General features: G+C 57.7%; 1 protein-coding gene across 1 annotated transcript in view; it reads right to left on the bottom strand.

Annotated features, from left to right (window-relative positions):
- Positions 1-9,846: 9,846 nt before the first annotated feature.
- The window catches only part of LOC134341807 (uncharacterized), a 64,805-nt gene continuing 48,188 nt past the window's right edge, over positions 9,847-26,463 (bottom strand). The window contains exon 5 of the mRNA XM_063039745.1: positions 9,847-10,107. Within this exon, the coding sequence (XP_062895815.1) occupies positions 9,847-10,107 (261 nt within the window). The remainder of the gene's footprint in view (positions 10,108-26,463) is intronic.

Genomic DNA, 26,463 nt, shown 5'->3' on the forward strand with positions numbered 1-26,463 from the left:
CTCCTGTACCTCCTTCCTGATGGTTGAGGGGTGATAACTGTCCCTGAACCTGGTGGTGTGAGTCCTGAGGCTCCTGTACCTCCTTCCTGATGGTTGAGGGGTGATAACTGTCCCTGAACCTGGTGGTGTGGGTCCTGAGGCTCCTGTACCTCCTTTCTGATGTTTGAGGGGTGATAACTGTCCCTGAACCTGGTGCTGTGGGTCCTGAGGCTCCTGTACCTCCTTCCTGATGGTTGAGGGGTGATAACTGTCCCTGAACCTGGTGGTGTGGGTCCTGAGGCTCCTGTACCTCCTTCCTGATGGTTGAGGGGTGATAACTGTCCCTGAACCTGGTGGTGTGGGTCCTGAGGCTCCTGTACCTCCTTCCTGATGTTTGAGGGGTAATAACTGTCCCTGAACCTGGTGGTGTGGGTCCTGAGGCTCCTGTACCTCCTTTCTGATGTTTGAGGGGTGATAACTGTCCCTGAACCTGGTGGTGTGGGTCCTGAGGCTACTGTACCTCCTTCCTGATGGTTGAGGGGTGATAACTGTCCCTGAACCTGGTGGTGTGGGTCCTGAGGCTCCTGTACCTCCTTCCTGATGGTTGAGGGGTGATAACTGTCCCTGAACCTGGTGGTGTGGGTCCTGAGGCTCCTGTACCTCCTTCCTGATGGTTGAGGGGTGATAACTGTCCCTGAACCTGGTGGTGTGGGTCCTGAGGCTCCTGTACCTCCTTCCTGATGTTTGAGGGGTAATAACTATCCCTGAACCTGGTGGTGTGGGTCCTGAGGCTCCTGTACCTCCTTCCTGATGGTTGAGGGGTGATAACTATCCCTGAACCTGGTGGTGTGGGTCCTGAGGCTCCTGTACCTCATTCCTGATGGTTGAGGGGTGATAACTGTCCCTGAACCTGGTGGTGTGGGTCCTCAGGCTCCTGTACCTCCTTCCTGATGGTTGAGGGGTGATAACTGTCCGTGAAACTGGTGGTGTGGGTCCTGAGGCTCCTGTACCTCCTTCCTGATGTTTGAGGGGTGATAACTGTCCCTGAACCTGGTGGTGTGGGTCCTGAGGCTCCTGTACCTCCTTCCTGATGGTTGAGGGGTGATAACTGTCCCTGAACCTGGTGGTGTGGGTCCTGAGGCTCCTGTACCTCCTTCCTGATGGTTGAGGGGTGATAACTGTCCCTGAACCTGGTGGTGTGGGTCCTGAGGCTCCTGTACCTCCTTCCTGATGTTTGAGGGGTGATAACTGTCCCTGAACCTGGTGGTGTGGGTCCTGAGGCTCCTGTACCTCCTTCCTGATGGTTGAGGGGTGATAACTGTCCCTGAACCTGGTGGTGTGGGTCCTGAGGCTCCTGTACCTCCTTCCTGATGGTTGAGGGGTGATAACAGTCCCTGAACCTGGTGGTGTGGGTCCTGAGGCTCCTGTACCTCCTTCCTGATGTTTCAGGGGTGATAACTGTCCCTGAACCTGGTGGTGTGGGTCCTGAGTCTCCTGTACCTCCTTCCTGATGGTTGAGGGGTGATAACTGTCCCTGAACCTGGTGGTGTGGGTCCTGAGGCTCCTGTACCTCCTTCCTGATGGTTGAGGGGTGATAACTGTCCCTGAACCTGGTGGGGTGGGTCCTGAGGCTCCTGTGCCTCCTTCCTGATGGTTCAGCGGGTAATAACTGTCCCTGAACCTGGTGATGTGAGTCCTGAGGCTCCTGTATCTCCTTCCTGATGGCTGAGGGGTGATAACTGTCTCTGAACCTGGTGGTGTGGGTCCTGAGGCTCCTGTACCTCCTTCCTGATGTTTGAAGGGTGATAACTGTCCCTGAACCTGGTGGTGTGGGTCCTAAGGCTCCTATACCTCCTTCCTGATGGCTGAGGGGTGATACCTGTCCCTGAACCTGGTGGTGTGGGTCCTGAGGCTCCTGTACCTCCTTCCTGATGGTTGAGGGGTGATAACTGTCCCTGAACCTGGTGGTGTGGGTCCTGAGGCTCCTGTACCTCCTTCCTGATGGTTGAGGGGTGATAACTGTCCCTGAACCTGGTGGTGTGGGTCCTGAGGCTCCTGTACCTCCTTCCTGATGGTTGAGGGGTGATAACTGTCCCTGAATCTGGTGGTGTGGGTCCTGAGGCTCCTGTACCTCCTTCCTGATGTTTGAGGGGTGATAACTGTCCCTGAACCTGGTGGTGTGGGTCCTGAGGCTCCTGTACCTCCTTCCTGATGGTTCAGCGGGTAATAACTGTCCCTGAACCTGGTGGTGTGAGTCCTGAGGCTCCTGTACCTCCTTCCTGATTGCTGAGGGGTGATAACTGTCCCTGAACCAGGTGGTGTGGATCCTGAGGCTCCTGTACCTCCTTCCTGATGCTTGAGGGGTGATAACTGTTCCTGAACCTGGTGGTGTGGGTCCTGAGGCTCCTGTACCTCCTTCCTGATGGTTGACGGGTGATAACTGTCCCTGAACCTGGTGGTGTGGGTCCTGAGGCTCCTGTACCTCCTTCCTGATGGTTGAGGGGTGATAACTGTCCCTGAACCTGGTGGTGTGGGTCCTGAGGCTCCTGTACCTCCTTCCTGATGGTTGAGGGGTGATAACTGTCCCTGAACCTGGTGGTGTGAGTCCTGAGGCTCCTGTACCTCCTTCCTGATGGTTGAGGGGTGATAACTGTCCCTGAATCTGGTGGTGTGGGTCCTGAGGCTCCTGTACCTCCTTTCTGATGTTTGAGGGGTGATAACTGTCCCTGAACCTGGTGCTGTGGGTCCTGAGGCTCCTGTACCATGGTTGAGGGGTGCTAACTGTCCCTGAACCTGGTGGTGTGGGTCCTGAAGCTCCTGTACCTCCTTCCTGATGGTTGAGGGGTGATAACTGTCCCTGAACCTGGTGGTGTGGGTCCTGAGGCTCCTGTACCTCCTTCCTGATGGTTGAGGTGTGATAACTGTTCCTGAACCTGGTGGTGTGGGTCCTGAGGCTCCTGTACCTCCTTCCTGATGGTTGAGGGGTGATAACTGTCCGTGAACCTGGTGGTGTGGGTCCTGAGGCTCCGGTACCTCCTTCCTGATGTTTGAGGGGTGATAACTGTCCCTGAACCTGGTGGTGTGGGTCCTGAGGCTCCTGTACCTCCTTCCTGATGGTTGAGGGGTGATAACTGTCCCTGAACCTGGTGGTGTGGGTCCTGAGGCTCCTGTGCCTCCTTCCTGATGGTTCAGCGGGTAATAACTGTCCCTGAACCTGGTGATGTGAGTCCTGAGGCTCCTGTATCTCCTTCCTGATGGCTGAGGGGTGATAACTGTCCCTGAACCTGGTGGTGTGGGTCCTGAGGCTCCTGTACCTCCTTCCTGATGGTTGACGGGTGATAACTGTCCCTGAACCTGGTGGTGTGGGTCCTGAGGCTCCTGTACCTCCTTCCTGATGGTTGAGGGGTGATAACTGTCCCTGAACCTGGTGGTGTGGGTCCTGAGGCTCCTGTACCTCCTTCCTGATGGTTGAGGGGTGATAACTGTCCCTGAAACTGGTGGTGTGGGTCCTGAGGCTCCTGTACCTCCTTCCTGATGGTTGAGGGGGTAATAACTATCCCTGAACCTGGTGGCGTGGGTCCTGAGGCTCCTGTACCTCCTTCCTGATGGTTGAGGGGTGATAACTATCCCTGAACCTGGTGGCGTGGGTCCTGAGGCTCCTGTACCTCCTTCCTGATGGTTGAGGGGTGATAACTGTCCGTGAACCTGGTGGTGTGGGTCCTGAGACTCCTGTACCTCCTTCCTGATGGTTGAGGGGTGATAACTGTCCGTGAACCTGGTGGTGTGGGTCCTGAGGCTCCTGTACCTCCTTCCTGATGTTTGAGGGGTGATAACTGTCCCTGAACCTGGTGGTGTGGGTCCTGAGGCTCCTGTACCTCCTTCCTGATGGTTGAGGGGTGATACCTGTCCCTGAACCTGGTGGTGTGGGTCCTGAGGCTCCTGTACCTCCTTCCTGATGGTTGAGGGGTGATAACTGTCCCTGAACCTGGTGGTGTGGGTCCTGAGGCTCCTGTACCACCTTCCTGATGTTTGAGGGGTGATAACTGTCCCTGAACCTGGTGGTGTGAGTCCTGAGGCTCCTGTACCTCCTTCCTGATTGCTGAGGGGTGATAACTGTCCCTGAACCAGGTGGTGTGGGTCCTGAGGCTCCTGTACCTCCTTTCTGATGGTTGAGGGGTGATAACTGTCCCTGAACCTGGTGGTGTGGGTCCTGAGGCTGCTGTACCTCCTTCCTGATGGTTGAGGGGTGATAACTGTCCCTGAACCTGGTGGTGTGGGTCCTGAGGCTCCTGTAACTCCTTCCTGATGGTTGAGGGGTGATAACTGTCCCTGAATCTGGTGGTGTGGGTCCTGAGGCTCCTGTACCTCCTTTCTGATGGTTGAGGGGTGATAACTGTCCCTGAACCTGGTGGTGTGGGTCCTGAGGCTCCTGTACCTCCTTCCTGATGGTTGAGGTGTGATAACTGTCCCTTAACCTGGTGTTGTGGGTCCTGAGGCTCCTGTACCTCCTTCCTGATGGTTGAGGGGTGATAACTGTCCCTGAATCTGGTGGTGTGGGTCCTGAGGCTCCTGTACCTCCTTCCTGATGGTTGAGGGGTGATAACTGTCCCTGAACCTGGTGGTGTGGGTCCTGAGGCTCCTGTACCTCCTTTCTGATGTTTGAGGGGTGATAACTGTCCCTGAACCTGGTGGTGTGGGTCCTGAGGCTCCTGTACCTCCTTCCTGATGGTTGAGGGGTGATAACTGTCCCCGAACCTGGTGGTGTGGGTCCTGAGGCTCCTGTACCTCCTTCCTGATGGTTGAGGGGTGATAACTGTCCCTAAACCTGGTGGTGTGGGTCCTGAGGCTCCTGTACCTCCTTCCTGATGGTTGAGGGGTGATAACTGTCCCTGAACCTGGTGGTGTGGGTCCTGAGGCTCCTGTACCTCCTTCCTGATGGTTGAGGGGTGATAACTGTCCCTGAACCTGGTGGTGTGGGTCCTGAGGCTCCTGTACCTCCTTCCTGATGGTTGAGGGGTGATAACTGTCCCTGAACCTGGTGGTGTGGGTCCTGAGGCTCCTGTACCTCCTTCCTGATGGTTGAGGGGTGATAACTGTCCCTGAACCTGGTGGTGTGGGTCCTGAGGCTCCTGTACCTCCTTCCTGATGGTTCAGCGGGTAATAACTGTCCCTGAACCTGGTGGTGTGAGTCCTGAGGCTCCTGTACCTCCTTCCTGATTGCTGAGGGGTGATAACTGTCTCTGAACCTGGTGGTGTGGGTCCTGAGGCTCCTGTACCTCCTTCCTGATGGTTGAGGGGTGATAACTGTCCCTGAAACTGGTGGTGTGGGTCCTGAGGCTCCTGTACCTCCTTCCTGATGGTTGAGGGGTGATAACTGTCCCTGAACCTGGTGGTTCAGGTGTGATAACTGTCCCTGAACCTGGTGGTGTGGGTCCTGAGGCTCCTGTACCTCCTTCCTGATGGTTGTGGGGTGATAACTGTCCCTGAACCTGGTGGTGTGGGTCCTGAGGCTCCTGTACCTCCTTCCTGATGGTTGAGGGGTGATAACTGTCCCTGAACCTGGTGGAGTGGGTCCTGAGGCTCCTGTACCTCCTTCCTGATGTTTGAGGGGTGACAACTGTCCCTGAACCTGGTGGTGTGGGTCCTGAGGCTCCTGTACCTCCTTCCTGATGGTTGAGGGGTGATAACTGTCCCTGAACCTGGTGGAGTGGGTCCTGAGGCTCCTGTACCTCCTTCCTGATGTTTGAGGGGTGACAACTGTCCCTGAACCTGGTGGTGTGGGTCCTGAGGCTCCTGTACCTCCTTCCTGATGGTTGAGGGGTGATAACTGTCCCTGAACCTGGTGGTGTGGGTCCTGAGGCTCCTGTACCTCCTTCCTGATGGTTGAGGGGTGATAACTGTCCCTGAACCTGGTGGTGTGGGTCCTGAGGCTCCTGTACCTCCTTTCTGATGTTTGAGGGGTGATAACTGTCCCTGAACCTGGTGGTGTGGGTCCTGAGGCTCCTGTACCTCCTTCCTGATGGTTGAGGGGTGATAACTGTCCCTGAACCTGGTGGTGTGGGTCCTGAGGCTCCTGTACCTCCTTCCTGATGGTTGAGGGGTGATAACTGTCCCTGAACCTGGTGGTGTTCGGTCCTGAGGCTCCTGTGCCTCCTTCCTGATGGTTGAGGGGTGATAACTGTCCCTGAACCTGGTGGTGTGGGTCCTGACGCTCCTGTACCTCCTTCCTGATGGTTGAGGGGTGATAACTGTCCCTGAACCTGGTGGTGTGGGTCCTGAGGCTCCTGTACCTCCTTCCTGATGTTTGAGGGGTAATAACTGTCCCTGAACCTGGTGGTGTGGGTCCTGAGGCTCCTGTACCTCCTTCCTGATGGTTGAGCGGTGATAACTGTCCCTGAACCTGGTGGTGTGAGTCCTGAGGCTCCTGTACCTCCTTCCTGATGGTTGAGGGGTGATAACTGTCCCTGAACCTGGTGGTGTGGGTTCTGAGGCTCCTGTACCTCCTTCCTGATGTTTGAGGGGTGATAACTGTCCCTGAACCTGGTGGTGTGGGTCCTGAGGCTCCTGTACCTCCTTCCTGATGGTTGTGGGGTGATAACTGTCCCTGAACCTGGTGGCGTGGGTCCTGAGGCTCCTGTACCTCATTCCTGATGCTTGAGGGGTGATAACTGTCCCTGAACCTGGTGGCGTGGGTCCTGAGGCTCCTGTACCTCCTTCCTGATGGTTGAGGGGTGATAACTGTCCCTGAACCTGGTGGTGTGGGTCCTGAGGCTCCTGTACCTCCTTCCTAATGGTTGAGGGGTGATAACTGTCCCTGAACCTGGTGGTGTGGGTCCTGAGGCTCCTGTACCTCCTTCCTGATGGTTCAGGGGTGATAACTGTCCCTGAACCTGGTGGTGTGGGTCCTGAGGCTCCTGTACCTCCTTCCTGATGGTTGAGGGGTGATAACTGTCCGTGAACCTGGTGGTGTGGGTCCTGAGGCTCCTGTACCTCCTTCCTGATGTTTGAGGGGTGATAACTGTCCCTGAACCTGGTGGTGTGGGTCCTGAGGCTCCTGTACCTCCTTCCTGATGGTTGAGGGGTGATAACTGTCCCTGAACCTGGTGGTGTGGGTCCTGAGGCTCCTGTGCCTCCTTCCTGATGGTTCAGCGGGTAATAACTGTCCCTGAACCTGGTGATGTGAGTCCTGAGGCTCCTGTATCTCCTTCCTGATGGCTGAGGGGTGATAACTGTCCCTGAACCTGGTGGTGTGGGTCCTGAGGCTCCTGTACCTCCTTCCTGATGTTTGAGGGGTGATAACTGTCCCTGAACCTGGTGGTGTGGGTCCTGAGGCTCCTGTACCTCCTTCCTGATGGTTGAGGGGTGATAACTGTCCCTGAACCTGGTGGTGTGGGTCCTGAGGCTCCTGTACCTCCTTCCTGATGGTTGAGGGGTGATAACTGTCCCTGAACCTGGTGGTGTGGGTCCTGAGGCTCCTGTACCTCCTTCCTGATGGTTGAGGGGTGATAACTGTCCCTGAATCTGGTGGTGTGGGTCCTGAGGCTCCTGTACCTCCTTCCTGATGGTTGAGGGGTGATAACTGTCCCTGAACCTGGTGGTGTGGGTCCTGAGGCTCCTGTACCTCCTTCCTGATGGTTCAGCGGGTAATAACTGTCCCTGAACCTGGTGCTGTGAGTCCTGAGGCTCCTGTACCTCCTTCCTGATTGCTGAGGGGTGATAACTGTCCCTGAACCTGGTGGTGTGGGTCCTGAGGCTCCTGTACCTCCTTCCTGATGCTTGAGGGGTGATAACTGTTCCTGAACCTGGTGGTGTGGGTCCTGAGGCTCCTGTACCTCCTTCCTGATGGTTGAGGGGTGATAACTGTCCCTGAACCTGGTGGTGTGGGTCCTGAGGCTCCTGTACCTCCTTCCTGATGGTTCAGCGGGTAATAACTGTCCCTGAACCTGGTGGTGTGAGTCCTGAGGCTCCTGTACGTCCTTCCTGATTGCTGAGGGGTGATAACTGTCCCTGAACCTGGTGGTGTGGGTCCTGAGGCTCCTGTACCTCCTTCCTGATGGTTGAGGTGTGATAACTGTCCCTGAACCTGGTGGTGTGAGTCCTGAGGCTCCTGTACCTCCTTCCTGATGGTTGAGGGGTGATAACTGTCCCTGAACCTGGTGGTGTGGGTCCTGAGGCTCCTGTATCTCCGTCCTGATTGTTGAGTGGTGACAACTGTCCCTGAACCTGGTGGTGTGGGTCCTGAGGCTCCTGTACCTCCTTCCTGATGGTTGAGGGGTGATAACTGTCCCTGAACCTGGTGGGGTGGGTCCTGAGTCTCCTGTACCTCCTTCCTGATGGCTGAGGGGTGATAACTGTCCCTGAACCTGGTGGTGTGGGTCCTGAGGCTCCTGTACCTCCTTCCTGATAGTTGAGGGGTGATAACTGTCCCTGAACCTGGTGGGGTGGGTCCTGAGGCTCCTGTACCTCCTTCCTGATGGTTGAGGGGTGATAACTGTCCCTGAACCTGGTGGGGTGGGTCCTGAGTCTCCTGTACCTCCTTCCTGATGGCTGAGGGGTGATAACTGTCCCTGAACCTGGTGGTGTGGGTCCTGAGGCTCCTGTACCTCCTTCCTGATAGTTGAGGGGTGATAACTGTCCCTGAACCTGGTGGGGTGGGTCCTGAGGCTCCTGTACCTCCTTCCTGATGGTTCAGGGGTGATAACTATCCCTGAACCTGGTGGGGTGGGTCCTGAGGCTCCTGTACCTCCTTCCTGATGGTTGAGGGGTGATAACTGTCCCTGAACCTGGTGGTGTGGGTCCTGAGGCTCCTGTACCTCCTTCCTGATGGCTGAGGGGTGATAACTGTCCCTGAATCTGGTGGTGTGGGTCCTGAGGCTCCTGTCCCTCCTTCCTGATGGTTGATGGGTGATAACTGTTCCTGAACCTGGTGGGGTGGGTCCTGAGGCTCCTGTACCTCCTTCCTGATGGTTGAGGGGTGATAACTGTCCCTGAACCTGGTGGTTGAGGGGTGATAACTGTCCCTGAACCTGGTGGTGTGGGTCCTGAGGCTCCTGTACCTCCTTCCTGATGGTTGAGGGGTGATAACTGTCCCTGAACCTGGTGGTGTGGGTCCTGAGGCTCCTGTAACTCCTTCCTGATTGTTGATTGGTGATAACTGTCCCTGAACCTGGTGGTTGCGGTGTGCTAACTGTCCCTGAACCTGGTGGTGTGGGTCCTGAGGCTCCTGTACCTCATTCCTGATGGTTGAGGGGTGATAACTGTTCCTGAACCTGGTGGTGTGGGTCCTGAGGCTCTTGTACCTCCTTCCTGATGGCTGAGGGGTGATAACTGTCCCTGAACCTGGTGGTGTGGGTCCTGAGGCTCCTGTACCTCCTTCCTGATAGTTGAGGGGTGATAACTGTCCCTGAACCTGGTGGGGTGGGTCCTGAGGCTCCTGTACTTCCTTCCTGATGGCAGCAGCGAGAAGAGAGCACGGCCTGGGTGGCGTTGTGGGTCCCCGATACTGGACGCCGCTTTCCTGAGACAGCCTCTCCGTGACTGGGAGGTCCCGTGATCTTGGTCGGATTTTCCACTCGAGGACGTCGGTGTTTCCACAGCGGGCTGCGAGGCGGCCGAGTCAGCCCGATCTCCGCCACACGTCGACGGAAGTCGGCCCGAGTTTCCGGGGTCGCCCCGAGCCTCCGCAGACCCCCCTGAGGGAGTGGACGGTCAGACGTACTTGCTTTGCAATTGCTCTCCAGAGGCCAGGTCCTCTGAGCGAGTGACCAGTGGAGAGTGTTGAAAGATCGAGCGGTGGACGGGGTGGGGGGGGGGATGTGAAGTGTTGTTGGATAGTACTGCCCCAGATTTCCAGCATCTCCATCCTTGCTAAAACATTCTAGTACAACGGGTACAAACACCGGAAGCGTTTCGGTGCTCCTTCCCGACTGGACCTACCTTCCGCTCCCGGCAACCCTCAGTGAGGAAGGACTCGGTCGGGCAGCGGACTGCAGGGCCTTGCGGTCCCCGGGAGTGCGGAGGGAGGGAGGGAGGGAGGGACCGAGGACTCACCATGTTGTCGAGGAGGGAGTTCATGTTGCTGAACATGCTGTTCATCATCCCGAACATGTCACCAAATCCGACCCGGCCCTGCGGAGGGGGGGAGAGAGAGAGATGGTGAGTGAGAGCCAGAGCCAGGAAAAGAGAGCCAGCAGAGGGAAGGGAAAGGCGGGAGAGGGGGGTGAGGGGGAGAGAGAGAGCAGGAACGGGCATATGAGAGAATGCATGAGAGAGTGTGAGGGGGGAGACGAGGGGAGGAGGAAAGGGAGACGAGGGGATGGGAAGGAGTGAGGGGGAGGGGAGGAGGGAGGGGTGACGGGGAGGAGGGAGGGGGACGGGGAGGAGGGAGGGGAGATGAGGGGAGGAGGGCGTGCAGACAAGGGGAGGAGGGAAGGGAGATGAGGGGAGGAGGGGAGGAGTGATGGGGAGGAGGGGAGGAGTGATGGGGAGGAGGGGAGGAGTGAGGGGGAGGGGATGAGTGAGGGGAGGGGATGAGTGAGGGGGAGGAGAGGAGGAGTGAGGGGGAGGAGAGGAGGAGTGAGGGGGAAGAGGGGAGGTGTGAGGGGGAGGAGGGGAGGAGTGAGGGGGGGATGAGGGGAGGAGGGAGGGGGTGACGGGGAGGAGGGAGGGGTGACGGGGAGGAGGGAGGGGGTGACGGGGAGGAGGGAGGGGGTGACGAGAAGGAGGGAGGGTTACGGGGAGGAGGGAGGAGAGAACGGGGATGGGGAGGAGGGAGGGGGACGGGGAGGAGGGAGTGGGGACGAGGGGAGGAGGGAGGGGGGATAAGGACGAGAGGATGAGCGAGGGGGACGAGGGGATGAGGGAGGGGGACGGGGGAGGAGGGAGAGGTGACGGGGGAGGAGGGAGAGGTGACGGGGGAGGGGGGGCGAGGGGAGGAGGGAGTGGGGACGAGGGGAGGAGGGAAGGGGAACGAGGGGAGGACGGAAGGGGAACGAGGGGAGGAGGGAGGGGGAACGAGGGGAGGAGGGAGAGGAACGAGAGGATGAGGGAGGGGAGATGAGGGGATGAGGGAGGGGAGACGAGTGGATGAGGGAGGGGGAGGAGGGAGGAGGGAGGAGGGAGGGGGAGGGGGGATGAGGGGATGGGGGATGAGGGGATGAGGGAGGGGAGATGAGGGGAGCAGGGAGTGGGGACGAAGGGAGGAGGGGGGATGAGGGGATGAGGGAGTGGGGACGAGGGGATGAGGGAGGGGGACGAGGGGATGAGGGAGGGGGACGAGGGGATGAGGGAGGGGGATGAGGGGAGGAGGGAGTGGGGACAAAGGGAGGATGGGGGACGAGGGGATGAGGGAGGGGGATGAGGGGATGAGGGAGGGGGAAGGGGGATGAGGGGATGGGGGGACGGGATGAGGGAGGGGAGATGAGGGGAGGAGGGAGTGGGGACGAGGGGAGCAGAGGGGATGAGGGGATGAGGGAGGGGGAACGAGGGGATGAGGGAGGGGGGACGAGGGGATGAAGGAGGGGACGGGGAGGAGGGAGGGGTGACGGGGAGGAGGGAGGGGGGCGAGGGGAGCAGGGAGTGGGGACGAGGGGAGGAGGGAGGGGGGATAAGGACAAGAGGATGAGGGAGGGGGACGGGGAGGAGGGAGGGGGCGAGGGGAGGAGGGAGGGGGGGCGAGGGGAGGAGGGAGTGGGGATGAGGGGATGAGGGATGGGGATGAGGGGAGGAGGCAGTGGGGACGAGGGGAGGAGGGAGGGGGGATAAGGACAAGAAGATGAGGGAGGGGGATGAGGGAATGAGGGAGGGGGGACGAGGGGATGAAGGAGGGGGACGGGGAGGAGGGAGGGGTGACGGGGAGGGGGGGCGAGGGGATGAGGGATGGGGACGGGGAGGAGGGATGGGGACGGGGAGGAGGGAGGGGGGCGAGGGGAGGAGGGAGTGGGGACGAGGGGATGAAGGAGGGGGACGGGGAGGAGGGATGGGGATGAGGGGATGAGGGAGGGGGGATGAGGGGATGAAGGAGGGGGACGGGGAGGAGGGAGGGGGGTGAGGGGAGGAGGGAGGGGGAAACGAGGGGATGAGGGATGGGGATGAGGGGATGAGGGAGGGGGATGAAGGGAATGAGTGAGGGGGAGGAGGGGAGGAGTGTGTGGACAGGGCGATCAGCGACAGGCAGAAGAGAAAGGCGGATACAGTGAGGGGTGGTCGGAGAGAGGAGGGAGGTGGGTATGAGCCAGGGAGTAAGTGGGACGGGAGGGAGGGAGTGGGGTGCGGAGGGGATGGGGGTGTGGGACATCGACCCATCAGAAGCTCTGGACACGAGACCATCCCACTGAAGAGTCAGCCGGTCACGTTCTGTCACCCTGGCTGCGGAGCAGAAAACTCCGGAAGAGAGGGCCACGGAAGAGAGGAAAGGAGGGAGGAAGAGGGAGACGATGGACGAGCAAGGACATGAGGTGAGAGAGGAAAAAGCGGATGGGAAATGCTGGTGGGGGGTGGGGGAGAAGGTTATTACCGGAAGTTCAAGAGATCGACGTTCGCGCGGGTTGGAGGCTACCCAGACGGAACATAAGCTGCTCTTCCTCCAACCCCAGCGCGTCTCCGTCCCGGCAGCGGAGGGGGCCGTGGATGGACGTCATCGGAACGGCAACGGGGAGCGGAATTTAAAACCGGCGGCCGCCGGGAGCTCCCGCTTGCTCTGGCCCAGGCAGTCACCCGATCCCCGTCGGGTCCCGCCGACGTACAGCGGACGCGATCGGCAACACCACACCCCCCACCCCCACCGCTGACAGACTCACGGGCGAAGTGTCACCTCGCCCGGTTGGACCGCTCGGGGCCCTGGATGGCGGCGAGGGAGGGGGAGTGTGTGGGGTCAGGTGGAGCACTTGCTCTGCTTGCAAGGATAAGAGGGAGATCAGCGGGGAGGGGGCGGACGGACAAGGGAGTTGCCTCGGGCAGCCTCCAACCTGACGGCACGAACCTCGATTTCTCAAAACCTGACAGTCTGCCTCCATTTCCCGATCAACTTCCCAAGCTCTTTACATCCTCCCTCCCACTCCCGGTTTCACCTGTCACCTGGCGTTTTTCTCTCCCCTCCTCCCACCTTTTAAAATCTACACGTCAGTTTTCTTTTCCTGCAGTCCTGTCGAACGGTTTCAGCCCGAAATGTCAACTGTACATTTTTCCACAGATGCTGCCTGGCCTGCTGAGTTCCTCCAGCATTTTCTATCTGTGGCTCAGATTTTCCGCACAGTTTCTCATCTGATTTTCTCAGGGGGAGATCCGCACTTTGACCGGTGTCTCTCACTCCCTCTCTCTCTCAGGGGAGATCAGTACACTGACCGGTGTCTCTCAGTCCCTCTCTCTCAGGGGGAGATCTGTACACTGCCCGGTGTCTCTCAGTCCCTCTCTCTCAGGGGGAGATCTGTACACTGACCGGTGTCTCTCAGTCCCTCTCTCTCAGGGGGAGATCTGTACACTGCCCGGTGTCTCTCAGTCCCTCTCTCTCAGGGGGAGATCTGTACACTGACCGGTGTCTCTCAGCCTCTCTCTCTCTCAGGGGAGATCAGTACACTGACCGGTGTCTCTCCGTCCCTCTCTCTCAGGAGGAGATCAGTACACTGACCGGTGTCTCTCAGTCCCTCTCTCTCAGGGGGAGATCTGTACACTGACCGGTGTCTCTCAGTCCCTCTCTCTCAGGGGGAGATCTGTACACTGACCGGTGTCTCTCAGTCCCTCTCTCTCAGGGGGAGATCTGTACACTGACCGGTGTCTCTCAGTCCCTCTCTCTCTCTCAGGGGGTGATCTGTACACTGACCGGTGTCTCTCAGTCCCTCTCTCTCTCAGAGGGAGATCTGTACACTGACCGGTGTCTCTCAGTCCCTCTCTCTCAGGGGGAGATCTGTACACTGCCCGGTGTCTCTCAGTCCCTCTCTCTCAGGGGGAGATCTGTACACTGACCGGTGTCTCTCAGCCTCTCTCTCTCTCAGGGGAGATCAGTACACTGACCGGTGTCTCTCCGTCCCTCTCTCTCAGGAGGAGATCAGTACACTGACCGGTGTCTCTCAGTCCCTCTCTCTCAGGGGGAGATCTGTACACTGACCGGTGTCTCTCAGTCCCTCTCTCTCAGGGGGAGATCTGTACACTGACCGGTGTCTCTCAGTCCCTCTCTCTCAGGGGGAGATCTGTACACTGACCGGTGTCTCTCAGTCCCTCTCTCTCAGGGGGAGATCTGTACACTGACTGGTGTCTCTCCGTCCCTCTCTCTCAGGGGGAGATCTGTACACTGACTGGTGTCGCTCAGTCGCTCTCTCTCAGGGGAAGATCTGTACACTGACCGGTGTCTCTCAGTCGCTCTCTCTCAGGGGAAGATCTGTACACTGACCGGTGTCTCTCAGTCCCTCTCTCTCAGGGAGAGATCTGTACACTGACCGGTGTCTCTCAGTCCCTCTCTCTCAGGGGGACATCTGTACACTGACCGGTGTCTCTCAGTCGCTCTCTCTCAGGGGAAGATCTGTACACTGACCGGTGTCTCTCAGTCACTCTCTCTCAGGGAGAGATCTGTACACTGACCGGTGTCTCTCAGTCCCTCTCTCTCTCAGGGGGAGATCTGTACACTGACCATGTCTCTCAGTCCCTCTCTCTCAGGGGGAGATCTGTACACTGACTGGTGTCTCTCAGTCCCTCTCTCTCAGGGGGAGATCTGCACACCGACCATGTCTCTCAGTCCCTCTCTCTCAGGGGGAGATCTGTACACTGACCGGTGTCTCTCAGTCCCTCTCTCTCAGGGGGAGATCTGTACACTGACCGGTGTCTCTCAGTCCCTCTCTCTCAGGGGGAGATCTGTACACTGACCGGTGTCTCTCAGTCCCTCTCTCTCAGGGGGAGATCTGTACACCGACCATGTCTCTCAGTCCCTCTCTCTCGGGGGAGATCTGTACCCTGACCAGTGTCTCTCAGTCCCTCTCTCTCAGGGGGAGATCTGTACACTGACCCGTGTCTCTCAGTCCCTCTCTCTCTCAGGGGGAGATCTGTACACTGACCATGTCTCTCAGTCCCTCTCTCTCAGGGGGAGATCTGTACACTGACCGGTGTCTCTCAGTCCCTCTCTCTCAGGGGGGAGATCTGTACACTGACCGGTGTCTCTCAGTCCCTCTCTCTCAGGGGGAGATCTGTACACTGACCGGTGTCTCTCAGACCCTCTCTCTCAGGGGGAGATCTGTACACTGACCGGTGTCTCTCAGTCCCTCTCTCTCAGAGGGAGATCAGTACACTGACTGTTGTCTCTCAGTCCCTCTCTCTCAGGGGGAGTTCTGTACACTGACTGGTGTCTCTCAGTCCCTCTCTCTCAGGGGGAGATCTGTACACTAAACTGTGTCTCTCAGTCCCTCTCTCTCTCTCAGGGGGAGATCTGTACACTGACCGGTGTCTCTCAGTCCCTCTCTCTCTCAGGGGGAGATCTGTACACTGACTGGTGTCTCTCAGTCCCCTTCTCTCTCAAGGGGGAGATCTGTACACTGACCGGTGTCTCTCAGTCCCTCTCTCTAAGGGGGAGATCTGTACACTGACCGGTGTCTCTCACTCCCTCTCTCTCAGGGGGAGATCTGTACACTGACCGGTGTCTCTCAGTCCCTCTCCCTCAGGGGGAGATCTGTACACTGGCCGGTGACTCTCAGGCCCTTTCTGAGGGGGAGATCTGTACACTGACCGGTGTCTGTCAGTCTCCTTCTCTCTCAGGGGGAGATCTGTACACTGACCTGTGTCTCTCAGTCCCTCTCTCTCAGGGGGAGATCTGTACACTGACCGGTGTCTCTCAGTCCCTCTCTCTCAGGGGGAGATCTGTACACTGACCGGTGTCTCTCAGTCCCTCTCTCTCTCTCAGGGGGAGATCTGTACACTGACCGGTGTCTCACAGTCCCTCTCTTTCTCAGGGGGAAATCTGTACACTGACCGGTGTCTCTCAGTCCCCCTCTCTCTCAGGGGGAGATCTGTACACTGACCGGTGTGTCTCAGTCCCTCTCTCTCAGGGGGAGATCTGTACCCTGACCAGTGTCTCTCAGTCCCTCTCTCTCAGGGGGAGATCTGTACACTGACCGGTGTCTCTCAGTCCCTCTCTCTCTCAGGGGGAGATCTGTACACTGACCATGTCTCTCAGTCCCTCTCTCTCAGGGGGAGATCTGTACACTGACCGGTGTCTCTCAGTCCCTCTCTCTCAGGGGGGAGATCTGTACACTGACCGGTGTATCTCAGTCCCTCTCTCTCAGGGGGAGATCTGTACACTGACCGGTGTTTCTCAGTCCCTCTCTCTCAGGGGGAGATCTGTACACTGACCGGTGTCTCTCAGTCCCTCTCTCTCAGAGGGAGATCAGTACACTGACTGTTGTCTCTCAGTCCCTCTCTCTCAGGGGGAGTTCCGTACACTGACTGGTGTCTCTCAGTCCCTCTCTCTCAGGGGGAGATCTGTACACTAAACTGTGTCTCTCAGTCCCTCTCTCTCTCTCAGGGGGAGATCTGTACACTGACCGGTGTCTCTCAGTCCCTCTCTCTCTCAGGGGGAGATCTGTACACTGACTGGTGTCTCTCAGTCCCCTTCTCTCTCAAGGGGGAGATCTGTACACTGACCGGTGTCTCTCAGTCCCTCTCTCTAAGGGGGAGATCTGTACACTGACCGGTGTCTCTCAGTCCCTCTCTCTCAGGGGGAGATCTGTACACTGACCGGTGTCTCTCAGTCCCTCTCCCTCAGGGGGAGATCTGTACACTGGCCGGTGACTCTCAGGCCCTTTCTGAGGGGGAGATCTGTACACTGACCGGTGTCTGTCAGTCTCTTTCTCTCTCAGGGGGAGATCTGTACACTGACCGGTGTCTCTCAGTCCCTCTCTCTCAGGGGGAGATCTGTACACTGACCGGTGTCTCTCAGTCCCTCTCTCTCTCTCAGGGGGAGATCTGTACACTGACCGGTGTCTCACAGTCCCTCTCTTTCTCAGGGGGAAATCTGTACACTGACCGGTGTCTCTCAGTCCCTCTCTCTCAGGGGGAGATCTGTACACTGACCGGTGTCTCTCAGTCCCTCTCTCTCAGGGGGAGATCTGTACACTGACCGGTGTCTCTCAGTCCCTCTCTCTCAGGGGAAGATCTGTACACTGACCGGTGTCTCTCAGTCCCTCTCTCTCAGGGGGAGATCTGTACACTGACCGGTGTCTCTCAGTCCCTCTCTCTCAGAGGGAGATCAGTACACTGACTGTTGTCTCTCAGTCCCTCTCTCTCAGGGGGAGTTCTGTACACTGACTGGTGTCTCTCAGTCCCTCTCTCTCAGGGGGAGATCTGTACACTAAACTGTGTCTCTCAGTCCCTCTCTCTCTCTCAGGGGGAGATCTGTACACTGAGCGGTGTCTCTCAGTCCCTCTCTCTCTCAGGGGGAGATCTGTACACTGACTGGTGTCTCTCAGTCCCCTTCTCTCTCAAGGGGGAGATCTGTACACTGACCGGTGTCTCTCAGTCCCTCTCTCTAAGGGGGAGATCTGTACACTGACCGGTGTCTCTCAGTCCCTCTCTCTCAGGGGGAGATCTGTACACTGACCGGTGTCTCTCAGTCCCTCTCCCTCAGGGGGAGATCTGTACACTGGCCGGTGACTCTCAGGCCCTTTCTGAGGGGGAGATCTGTACACTGACCGGTGTCTGTCAGTCTCCTTCTCTCTCAGGGGGAGATCTGTACACTGACCTGTGTCTCTCAGTCCCTCTCTCTCAGGGGGAGATCTGTACACTGACCGGTGTCTCTCAGTCCCTCTCTCTCAGGGGGAGATCTGTACACTGACCGGTGTCTCTCAGTCCCTCTCTCTCTCTCAGGGGGAGATCTGTACACTGAGGGGTGTCTCACAGTCCCTCTCTTTCTCAGGGGGAAATCTGTACACTGACCGGTGTCTCTCAGTCCCCCTCTCTCTCAGGGGGAGATCTGTACACTGACCGGTGTGTCTCAGTCCCTCTCTCTCAGGGGGAGATCTGTACCCTGACCAGTGTCTCTCAGTCCCTCTCTCTCAGGGGGAGATCTGTACACTGACCGGTGTCTCTCAGTCCCTCTCTCTCTCAGGGGGAGATCTGTACACTGACCATGTCTCTCAGTCCCTCTCTCTCAGGGGGAGATCTGTACACTGACCGGTGTCTCTCAGTCCCTCTCTCTCAGGGGGGAGATCTGTACACTGACCGGTGTATCTCAGTCCCTCTCTCTCAGGGGGAGATCTGTACACTGACCGGTGTTTCTCAGTCCCTCTCTCTCAGGGGGAGATCTGTACACTGACCGGTGTCTCTCAGTCCCTCTCTCTCAGAGGGAGATCAGTACACTGACTGTTGTCTCTCAGTCCCTCTCTCTCAGGGGGAGTTCTGTACACTGACTGGTGTCTCTCAGTCCCTCTCTCTCAGGGGGAGATCTGTACACTAAACTGTGTCTCTCAGTCCCTCTCTCTCTCTCAGGGGGAGATCTGTACACTGACCGGTGTCTCTCAGTCCCTCTCTCTCTCAGGGGGAGATCTGTACACTGACTGGTGTCTCTCAGTCCCCTTCTCTCTCAAGGGGGAGATCTGTACACTGACCGGTGTCTCTCAGTCCCTCTCTCTAAGGGGGAGATCTGTACACTGACCGGTGTCTCTCAGTCCCTCTCTCTCAGGGGGAGATCTGTACACTGACCGGTGTCTCTCAGTCCCTCTCCCTCAGGGGGAGATCTGTACACTGGCCGGTGACTCTCAGGCCCTTTCTGAGGGGGAGATCTGTACACTGACCGGTGTCTGTCAGTCTCTTTCTCTCTCAGGGGGAGATCTGTACACTGACCGGTGTCTCTCAGTCCCTCTCTCTCAGGGGGAGATCTGTACACTGACCGGTGTCTCTCAGTCCCTCTCTCTCTCTCAGGGGGAGATCTGTACACTGACCGGTGTCTCACAGTCCCTCTCTTTCTCAGGGGGAAATCTGTACACTGACCGGTGTCTCTCAGTCCCTCTCTCTCAGGGGGAGATCTGTACACTGACCGGTGTCTCTCAGTCCCTCTCTCTCAGGGGGAGATCTGTACACTGACCGGTGTCTCTCAGTCCCTCTCTCTCAGGGGAAGATCTGTACACTGACCGGTGTCTCTCAGTCCCTCTCTCTCAGGGGGAGATCTGTACACTGACCGGTGTCTCTCAGTCCCTCTCTCTCAGGGGAGATCTGTACACTGACCGGTGTCTCTCAGTCCCCCTCTCTCTCAGGGGGAGATCTGTACACTGACCGGTGTGTCTCAGTCCCTCTCTCTCAGGGGGAGATCTGTACACTGACCGGTGTCTCTCAGTCCCTCTCTCTGAGGGGGAGATCTGTACACTGACCGGTGTCTCTCAGTCCCACTCTCTCAGCGGGAGATCTGTACACTGACCATGTCTCTCAGTCCCTCTCTCTCAGGGGGAGATCTGTACACTGACCGGTGTCTCTCAGTCCCTCTCTCTCAGGGGGAGATCTGTACACTGACCGGTGTCTCTCAGTCCCTCTCTCTCAGGGGAGATCTGTACACTGACCGGTGTCTCTCAGTCCCTCTCTCTCAGGGGGAGATCTGTACACTGACCGGTGTCTCTCAGTCCCTCTCTCTCAGGGGGAGATCTGTACACTGACCGGTGTCTCTCAGTCCCTCTCTCTCAGGGGGAGATCTGTACACTGACCGGTGTCTCTCAGCCCCTCTCTCTCTCAGGGGGAGATCTGTACACTGACCGGTGTCTCTCAGTCCCTCTCTCTCAGGGGGAGATCTGTACACTGACCGGTGTCTCTCAGTCCCTCTCTCTCAGGGGGAGATCTGTACACTGACCGGTGTCTCTCAGTCCCTCTCTCTCAGGGGTAGATCTGTACACTGACCGGTGTCTCTCAGTCCCTCTCTCTCAGGGGGAGATCTGTACACTGACCGGTGTCTCTCAGTCCCTCTCTCTCAGGGGGAGATCTGTACACTGACTGGTGTCTCTCAGTCCCTCTCTCTAAGGGGGAGATCTGTACACTGACCGGTGTCTCTCAGTCCCTCTCTCTCAGGGGGAGATCTGTACACTGACCGGTGTCTCTCAGTCCCTCTCTCTCAGAGGGAGATCAGTACACTGACCGTTGTCTCTCAGTCCCTCTCTCTCAGGGGGAGTTCTGTACACTGACTGGTGTCTCTCAGTTCCTCTCTCTCTCTCCGGGGGAGATCTGTACACTGACCGGTGTCTCTCAGTCCCTCTCTCTCTCAGGGGGAGATCTGTACACTGACTGGTGTCTCTCAGTCCCCTTCTCTCTCAAGGGGGAGATCTGTACACTGACCGGTGTCTCTCAGTCCCTCTCTCTAAGGGGGAGATCTGTACACTGACCGGTGTCTCTCAGTCCCTCTCTCTCAGGGGGAGATCTGTACACTGACCGGTGTCTCTCAGTCCCTCTCTCTCAGGGGGAGATCTGTACACTGGCCGGTGACTCTCAGGCCCTTTCTGAGGGGGAGATCTGTACACTGACCGGTGTGTGTCAGTCTCTTTCTCTCTCAGGGGGAGATCTGTACACGGACCGGTGTCTCTCAGTCCCTCTCTCTCAGGGGGAGATCTGTACACTGACCGGTGTCTCTCAGTCACTCTCTCTCAGGGGGAGATCTGTACACTGACCGATGTCTCTCGGTCCCTCTCTCTCAGGGGGAGATCTGTACACTGACCGATGTCTCTCAGTCCCTCTCTCTCAGGGGGAGATCTGTACACCGACCGGTGTCTCTCAGTCCCTCTCTCTCTCAGGGGGAGATCTGTACACGGACCGGTGTCTCTCAGTCCCTCTCTCTCATGGGGAGATCTGTACACTGACCGGTGTCTCTCAGTCCCTCTCTCTCAGGGGGAGATCTGTACACGGACCGGTGTCTCTCAGTCCCTCTCTCTCAGGGGGAGATCTGTACACTGACCGGTGTCTCTCAGTCCCTCTCTCTCAGGGGGAGATCTGTACACTGACCGGTGTCTCTCAGCCCCTCTCTCTCAGGGGGAGATCTGTACACTGACCGGTGTCTCTCAGTCCCTCTCTCTCAGGGGGAGATCTGTACACTGACCAGTGCCTCTCAGTCCCTCTCTCTCAGGGAGAGATCTGTACACTGACCCGTGTCTCTCAGTCCCTCTCTCTCAGGGGGAGATCTGTACACTGACCGGTGTCTCTCAGCCCCTCTCTCTCAGCGGGAGATCTGTACACTGACCGGTGTCTCTCAGTCCCTCTCTCTCAGGGGGAGATCTGTACACTGACTGGTGTCTCTCAGTCCCTCTCTCTCAGGGGGAGATCTGTACACTGACCGGTGTCTCTCAGTCTCTCTCTCTCAGGGGGAGATCTGTACACTGACCGGTGTCTCTCAGTCCCTCTCTCTCAGGGGGAGATCTGTACACTGACTGGTGTCTCTCAGTCCCTCTCTCTAAGGGGGAGATCTGTACACTGACCGGTGTCTCTCAGTCCCTCTCTCTCAGGGGGAGATCTGTACACTGACTGGTGTCTCTCAGTCCCTCTCTCTCTCTCAGGGGGAGATCTGTACACTGACCGGTGTCTCTCAGTCCCTCTCTCTCTCAGGGGGAGATCTGTACACTGACTGGTGTCTCTCAGTCCCCTTCTCTCTCAAGGGGGAGATCTGTACACTGACCGGTGTCTCTCAGTCCCTCTCTCTAAGGGGGAGATCTGTACACTGACCGGTGTCTCTCAGTCCCTCTCTGTCAGGGGGAGATCTGTACACTGACCGGTGTCTCTCAGTCCCTCTCCCTCAGGGGGAGATCTGTACACTGGCCGGTGACTCTCAGGCCCTTTCTGAGGGGGAGATCTGTACACTGACCGGTGTCTGTCAGTCTCTTTCTCTCTCAGGGGGAGATCTGTACACTGACCGGTGTCTCTCAGTCCCTCTCTCTCAGGGGGAGATCTGTACACTGACCGGTGTCTCTCAGTCCCTCTCTCTCTCTCAGGGGGAGATCTGTACACTGACCGGTGTCTCACAGTCCCTCTCTTTCTCAGGGGGAAATCTGTACACTGACCGGTGTCTCTCAGTCCCTCTCTCTCAGGGGGAGATCTGTACACTGACCGGTGTCTCTCAGTCCCTCTCTCTCAGGGGGAGATCTGTACACTGACCGGTGTCTCTCAGTCCCTCTCTCTCAGGGGAAGATCTGTACACTGACCGGTGTCTCTCAGTCCCTCTCTCTCAGGGGGAGATCTGTACACTGACCGGTGTCTCTCAGTCCCTCTCTCTCAGAGGGAGATCAGTACACTGACTGTTGTCTCTCAGTCCCTCTCTCTCAGGGGGAGTTCTGTACACTGACTGGTGTCTCTCAGTCCCTCTCTCTCAGGGGGAGATCTGTACACTAAACTGTGTCTCTCAGTCCCTCTCTCTCTCTCAGGGGGAGATCTGTACACTGACCGGTGTCTCTCAGTCCCTCTCTCTCTCAGGGGGAGATCTGTACACTGACTGGTGTCTCTCAGTCCCCTTCTCTCTCAAGGGGGAGATCTGTACACTGACCGGTGTCTCTCAGTCCCTCTCTCTAAGGGGGAGATCTGTACACTGACCGGTGTCTCTCAGTCCCTCTCTCTCAGGGGGAGATCTGTACACTGACCGGTGTCTCTCAGTCCCTCTCCCTCAGGGGGAGATCTGTACACTGGCCGGTGACTCTCAGGCCCTTTCTGAGGGGGAGATCTGTACACTGACCGGTGTCTGTCAGTCTCCTTCTCTCTCAGGGGGAGATCTGTACACTGACCTGTGTCTCTCAGTCCCTCTCTCTCAGGGGGAGATCTGTACACTGACCGGTGTCTCTCAGTCCCTCTCTCTCAGGGGGAGATCTGTACACTGACCGGTGTCTCTCAGTCCCTCTCTCTCTCTCAGGGGGAGATCTGTACACTGACCGGTGTCTCACAGTCCCTCTCTTTCTCAGGGGGAAATCTGTACACTGACTGTTGTCTCTCAGTCCCTCTCTCTCAGGGGGAGTTCTGTACACTGACTGGTGTCTCTCAGTCCCTCTCTCTCAGGGGGAGATCTGTACACTAAACTGTGTCTCTCAGTCCCTCTCTCTCTCTCAGGGGGAGATCTGTACACTGACCGGAGTCTCTCAGTCCCTCTCTCTCTCAGGGGGAGATCTGTACACTGACTGGTGTCTCTCAGTCCCCTTCTCTCTCAAGGGGGAGATCTGTACACTGACCGGTGTCTCTCAGTCCCTCTCTCTAAGGGGGAGATCTGTACACTGACCGGTGTCTCTCAGTCCCTCTCTCTCAGGGGGAGATCTGTACACTGACCGGTGTCTCTCAGTCCCTCTCCCTCAGGGGGAGATCTGTACACTGGCCGGTGACTCTCAGGCCCTTTCTGAGGGGGAGATCTGTACACTGACCGGTGTCTGTCAGTCTCTTTCTCTCTCAGGGGGAGATCTGTACACTGACCGGTGTCTCTCAGTCCCTCTCTCTCAGGGGGAGATCTGTACACTGACCGGTGTCTCTCAGTCCCTCTCTCTCTCTCAGGGGGAGATCTGTACACTGACCGGTGTCTCACAGTCCCTCTCTTTCTCAGGGGGAAATCTGTACACTGACCGGTGTCTCTCAGTCCCTCTCTCTCAGGGGGAGATCTGTACACTGACCGGTGTCTCTCAGTCCCTCTCTCTCAGGGGGAGATCTGTACACTGACCGGTGTCTCTCAGTCCCTCTCTCTCAGGGGAAGATCTGTACACTGACCGGTGTCTCTCAGTCCCTCTCTCTCAGGGGGAGATCTGTACACTGACCGGTGTCTCTCAGTCCCTCTCTCTCAGGGGAGATCTGTACACTGACCGGTGTCTCTCAGTCCCCCTCTCTCTCAGGGGGAGATCTGTACACTGACCGGTGTGTCTCAGTCCCTCTCTCTCAGGGGGAGATCTGTACACTGACCGGTGTCTCTCAGTCCCTCTCTCTGAGGGGGAGATCTGTACACTGACCGGTGTCTCTCAGTCCCTCTCTCTCAGCGGGAGATCTGTACACTGACCATGTCTCTCAGTCCCTCTCTCTCAGGGGGAGATCTGTACACTGACCGGTGTCTCTCAGTCCCTCTCTCTCAGGGGGAGATCTGTACACTGACCGGTGTCTCTCAGTCCCTCTCTCTCAGGGGAGATCTGTACACTGACCGGTGTCTCTCAGTCCCTCTCTCTCAGGGGGAGATCTGTACACTGACCGGTGTCTCTCAGTCCCTCTCTCTCAGGGGGAGATCTGTACACTGACCGGTGTCTCTCAGTCCCTCTCTCTCAGGGGGAGATCTGTACACTGACCGGTGTCTCTCAGCCCCTCTCTCTCTCAGGGGGAGATCTGTACACTGACCGGTGTCTCTCAGTCCCTCTCTCTCAGGGGGAGATCTGTACACTGACCGGTGTCTCTCAGTCCCTCTCTCTCAGGGGGAGATCTGTACACTGACCGGTGTCTCTCAGTCCCTCTCTCTCAGGGGTAGATCTGTACACTGACCGGTGTCTCTCAGTCCCTCTCTCTAAGGGGGAGATCTGTACACTGACCGGTGTCTCTCAGTCCCTCTCTCTCAGGGGGAGATCTGTACACTGACCGGTGTCTCTCAGTCCCTCTCTCTCAGGGGGAGATCTGTACACTGGCCGGTGACTCTCAGGCCCTTTCTGAGGGGGAGATCTGTACACTGACCGGTGTGTGTCAGTCTCTTTCTCTCTCAGGGGGAGATCTGTACACGGACCGGTGTCTCTCAGTCCCTCTCTCTCAGGGGGAGATCTGTACACTGACCGGTGTCTCTCAGTCACTCTCTCTCAGGGGGAGATCTGTACACTGACCGATGTCTCTCGGTCCCTCTCTCTCAGGGGGAGATCTGTACACTGACCGATGTCTCTCAGTCCCTCTCTCTCAGGGGGAGATCTGTACACCGACCGGTGTCTCTCAGTCCCTCTCTCTCTCAGGGGGAGATCTGTACACGGACCGGTGTCTCTCAGTCCCTCTCTCTCATGGGGAGATCTGTACACTGACCGGTGTCTCTCAGTCCCTCTCTCTCAGGGGGAGATCTGTACACGGACCGGTGTCTCTCAGTCCCTCTCTCTCAGGGGGAGATCTGTACACTGACCGGTGTCTCTCAGTCCCTCTCTCTCAGGGGGAGATCTGTACACTGACCGGTGTCTCTCAGACCCTCTCTCTCAGGGGGAGATCTGTACACTGACCGGTGTCTCTCAGTCCCTCTCTCTCAGGGGGAGATCTGTACACTGACCAGTGCCTCTCAGTCCCTCTCTCTCAGGGAGAGATCTGTACACTGACCCGTGTCTCTCAGTCCCTCTCTCTCAGGGGGAGATCTGTACACTGACCGGTGTCTCTCAGTCCCTCTCTCTCAGCGGGAGATCTGTACACTGACCGGTGTCTCTCAGTCCCTCTCTCTCAGGGGGAGATCTGTACACTGACTGGTGTCTCTCAGTCCCTCTCTCTCAGGGGGAGATCTGTACACTGACCGGTGTCTCTCAGTCTCTCTCTCTCAGGGGGAGATCTGTACACTGACCGGTGTCTCTCAGTCCCTCTCTCTCAGGGGGAGATCTGTACACTGACTGGTGTCTCTCAGTCCCTCTCTCTAAGGGGGAGATCTGTACACTGACCGGTGTCTCTCAGTCCCTCTCTCTCAGGGGGAGATCTGTACACTGACTGGTGTCTCTCAGTCCCTCTCTCTCTCTCAGGGGGAGATCTGTACACTGACCGGTGTCTCTCAGTCCCTCTCTCTCTCAGGGGGAGATCTGTACACTGACTGGTGTCTCTCAGTCCCCTTCTCTCTCAAGGGGGAGATCTGTACACTGACCGGTGTCTCTCAGTCCCTCTCTCTAAGGGGGAGATCTGTACACTGACCGGTGTCTCTCAGTCCCTCTCTCTCAGGGGGAGATCTGTACACTGACCGGTGTCTCTCAGTCCCTCTCTCTCAGGGGGAGATCTGTACACTGGCCAGTGACTCTCAGGCCCTTTCTGAGGGGGAGATCTGTACACTGACCGGTGTCTGTCAGTCTCTTTCTCTCTCAGGGGGAGATCTGTACACGGACCGGTGTCTCTCAGTCCCTCTCTCTCAGGGGGAGATCTGTACACTGACCGGTGTCTCTCAGTCCCTCTCTCTCTCAGGGGGAGATCTGTACACGGACCGGTGTCTCTCAGTCCCTCTCTCTCATGGGGAGATCTGTACACTGACCGGTGTCTCTCAGTCCCTCTCTCTCAGGGGGAGATCTGTACACTGACCAGTGCCTCTCAGTCCCTCTCTCTCAGGGGGAGATCTGTACACTGACCGGTGTCTCTCAGTCCCTCTCTCTCAGGGGGAGATCTGTACACTGACCGGTGTCTCTCAGTCCCTCTCTCTCAGGGGTGATCTGTACACTGACCGGTGTCTCTCAGTCCCTCTCTCTCAGGGGGAGATCTGTACACTGACCGGTGTCTCTCGGTCCCTCTCTCTCAGGGGTGATCTGTACACTGACCGGTGTCTCTCAGTCCCTCTCTCTCAGGGGGAGATCTGTACACTGACCGGTGTCTCTCGGTCCCTCTCTCTCA

This window comes from Mobula hypostoma, unplaced genomic scaffold, assembly GCF_963921235.1.
Source record: "Mobula hypostoma unplaced genomic scaffold, sMobHyp1.1 scaffold_137, whole genome shotgun sequence".
NCBI lineage: Eukaryota > Metazoa > Chordata > Chondrichthyes > Myliobatiformes > Myliobatidae > Mobula > Mobula hypostoma.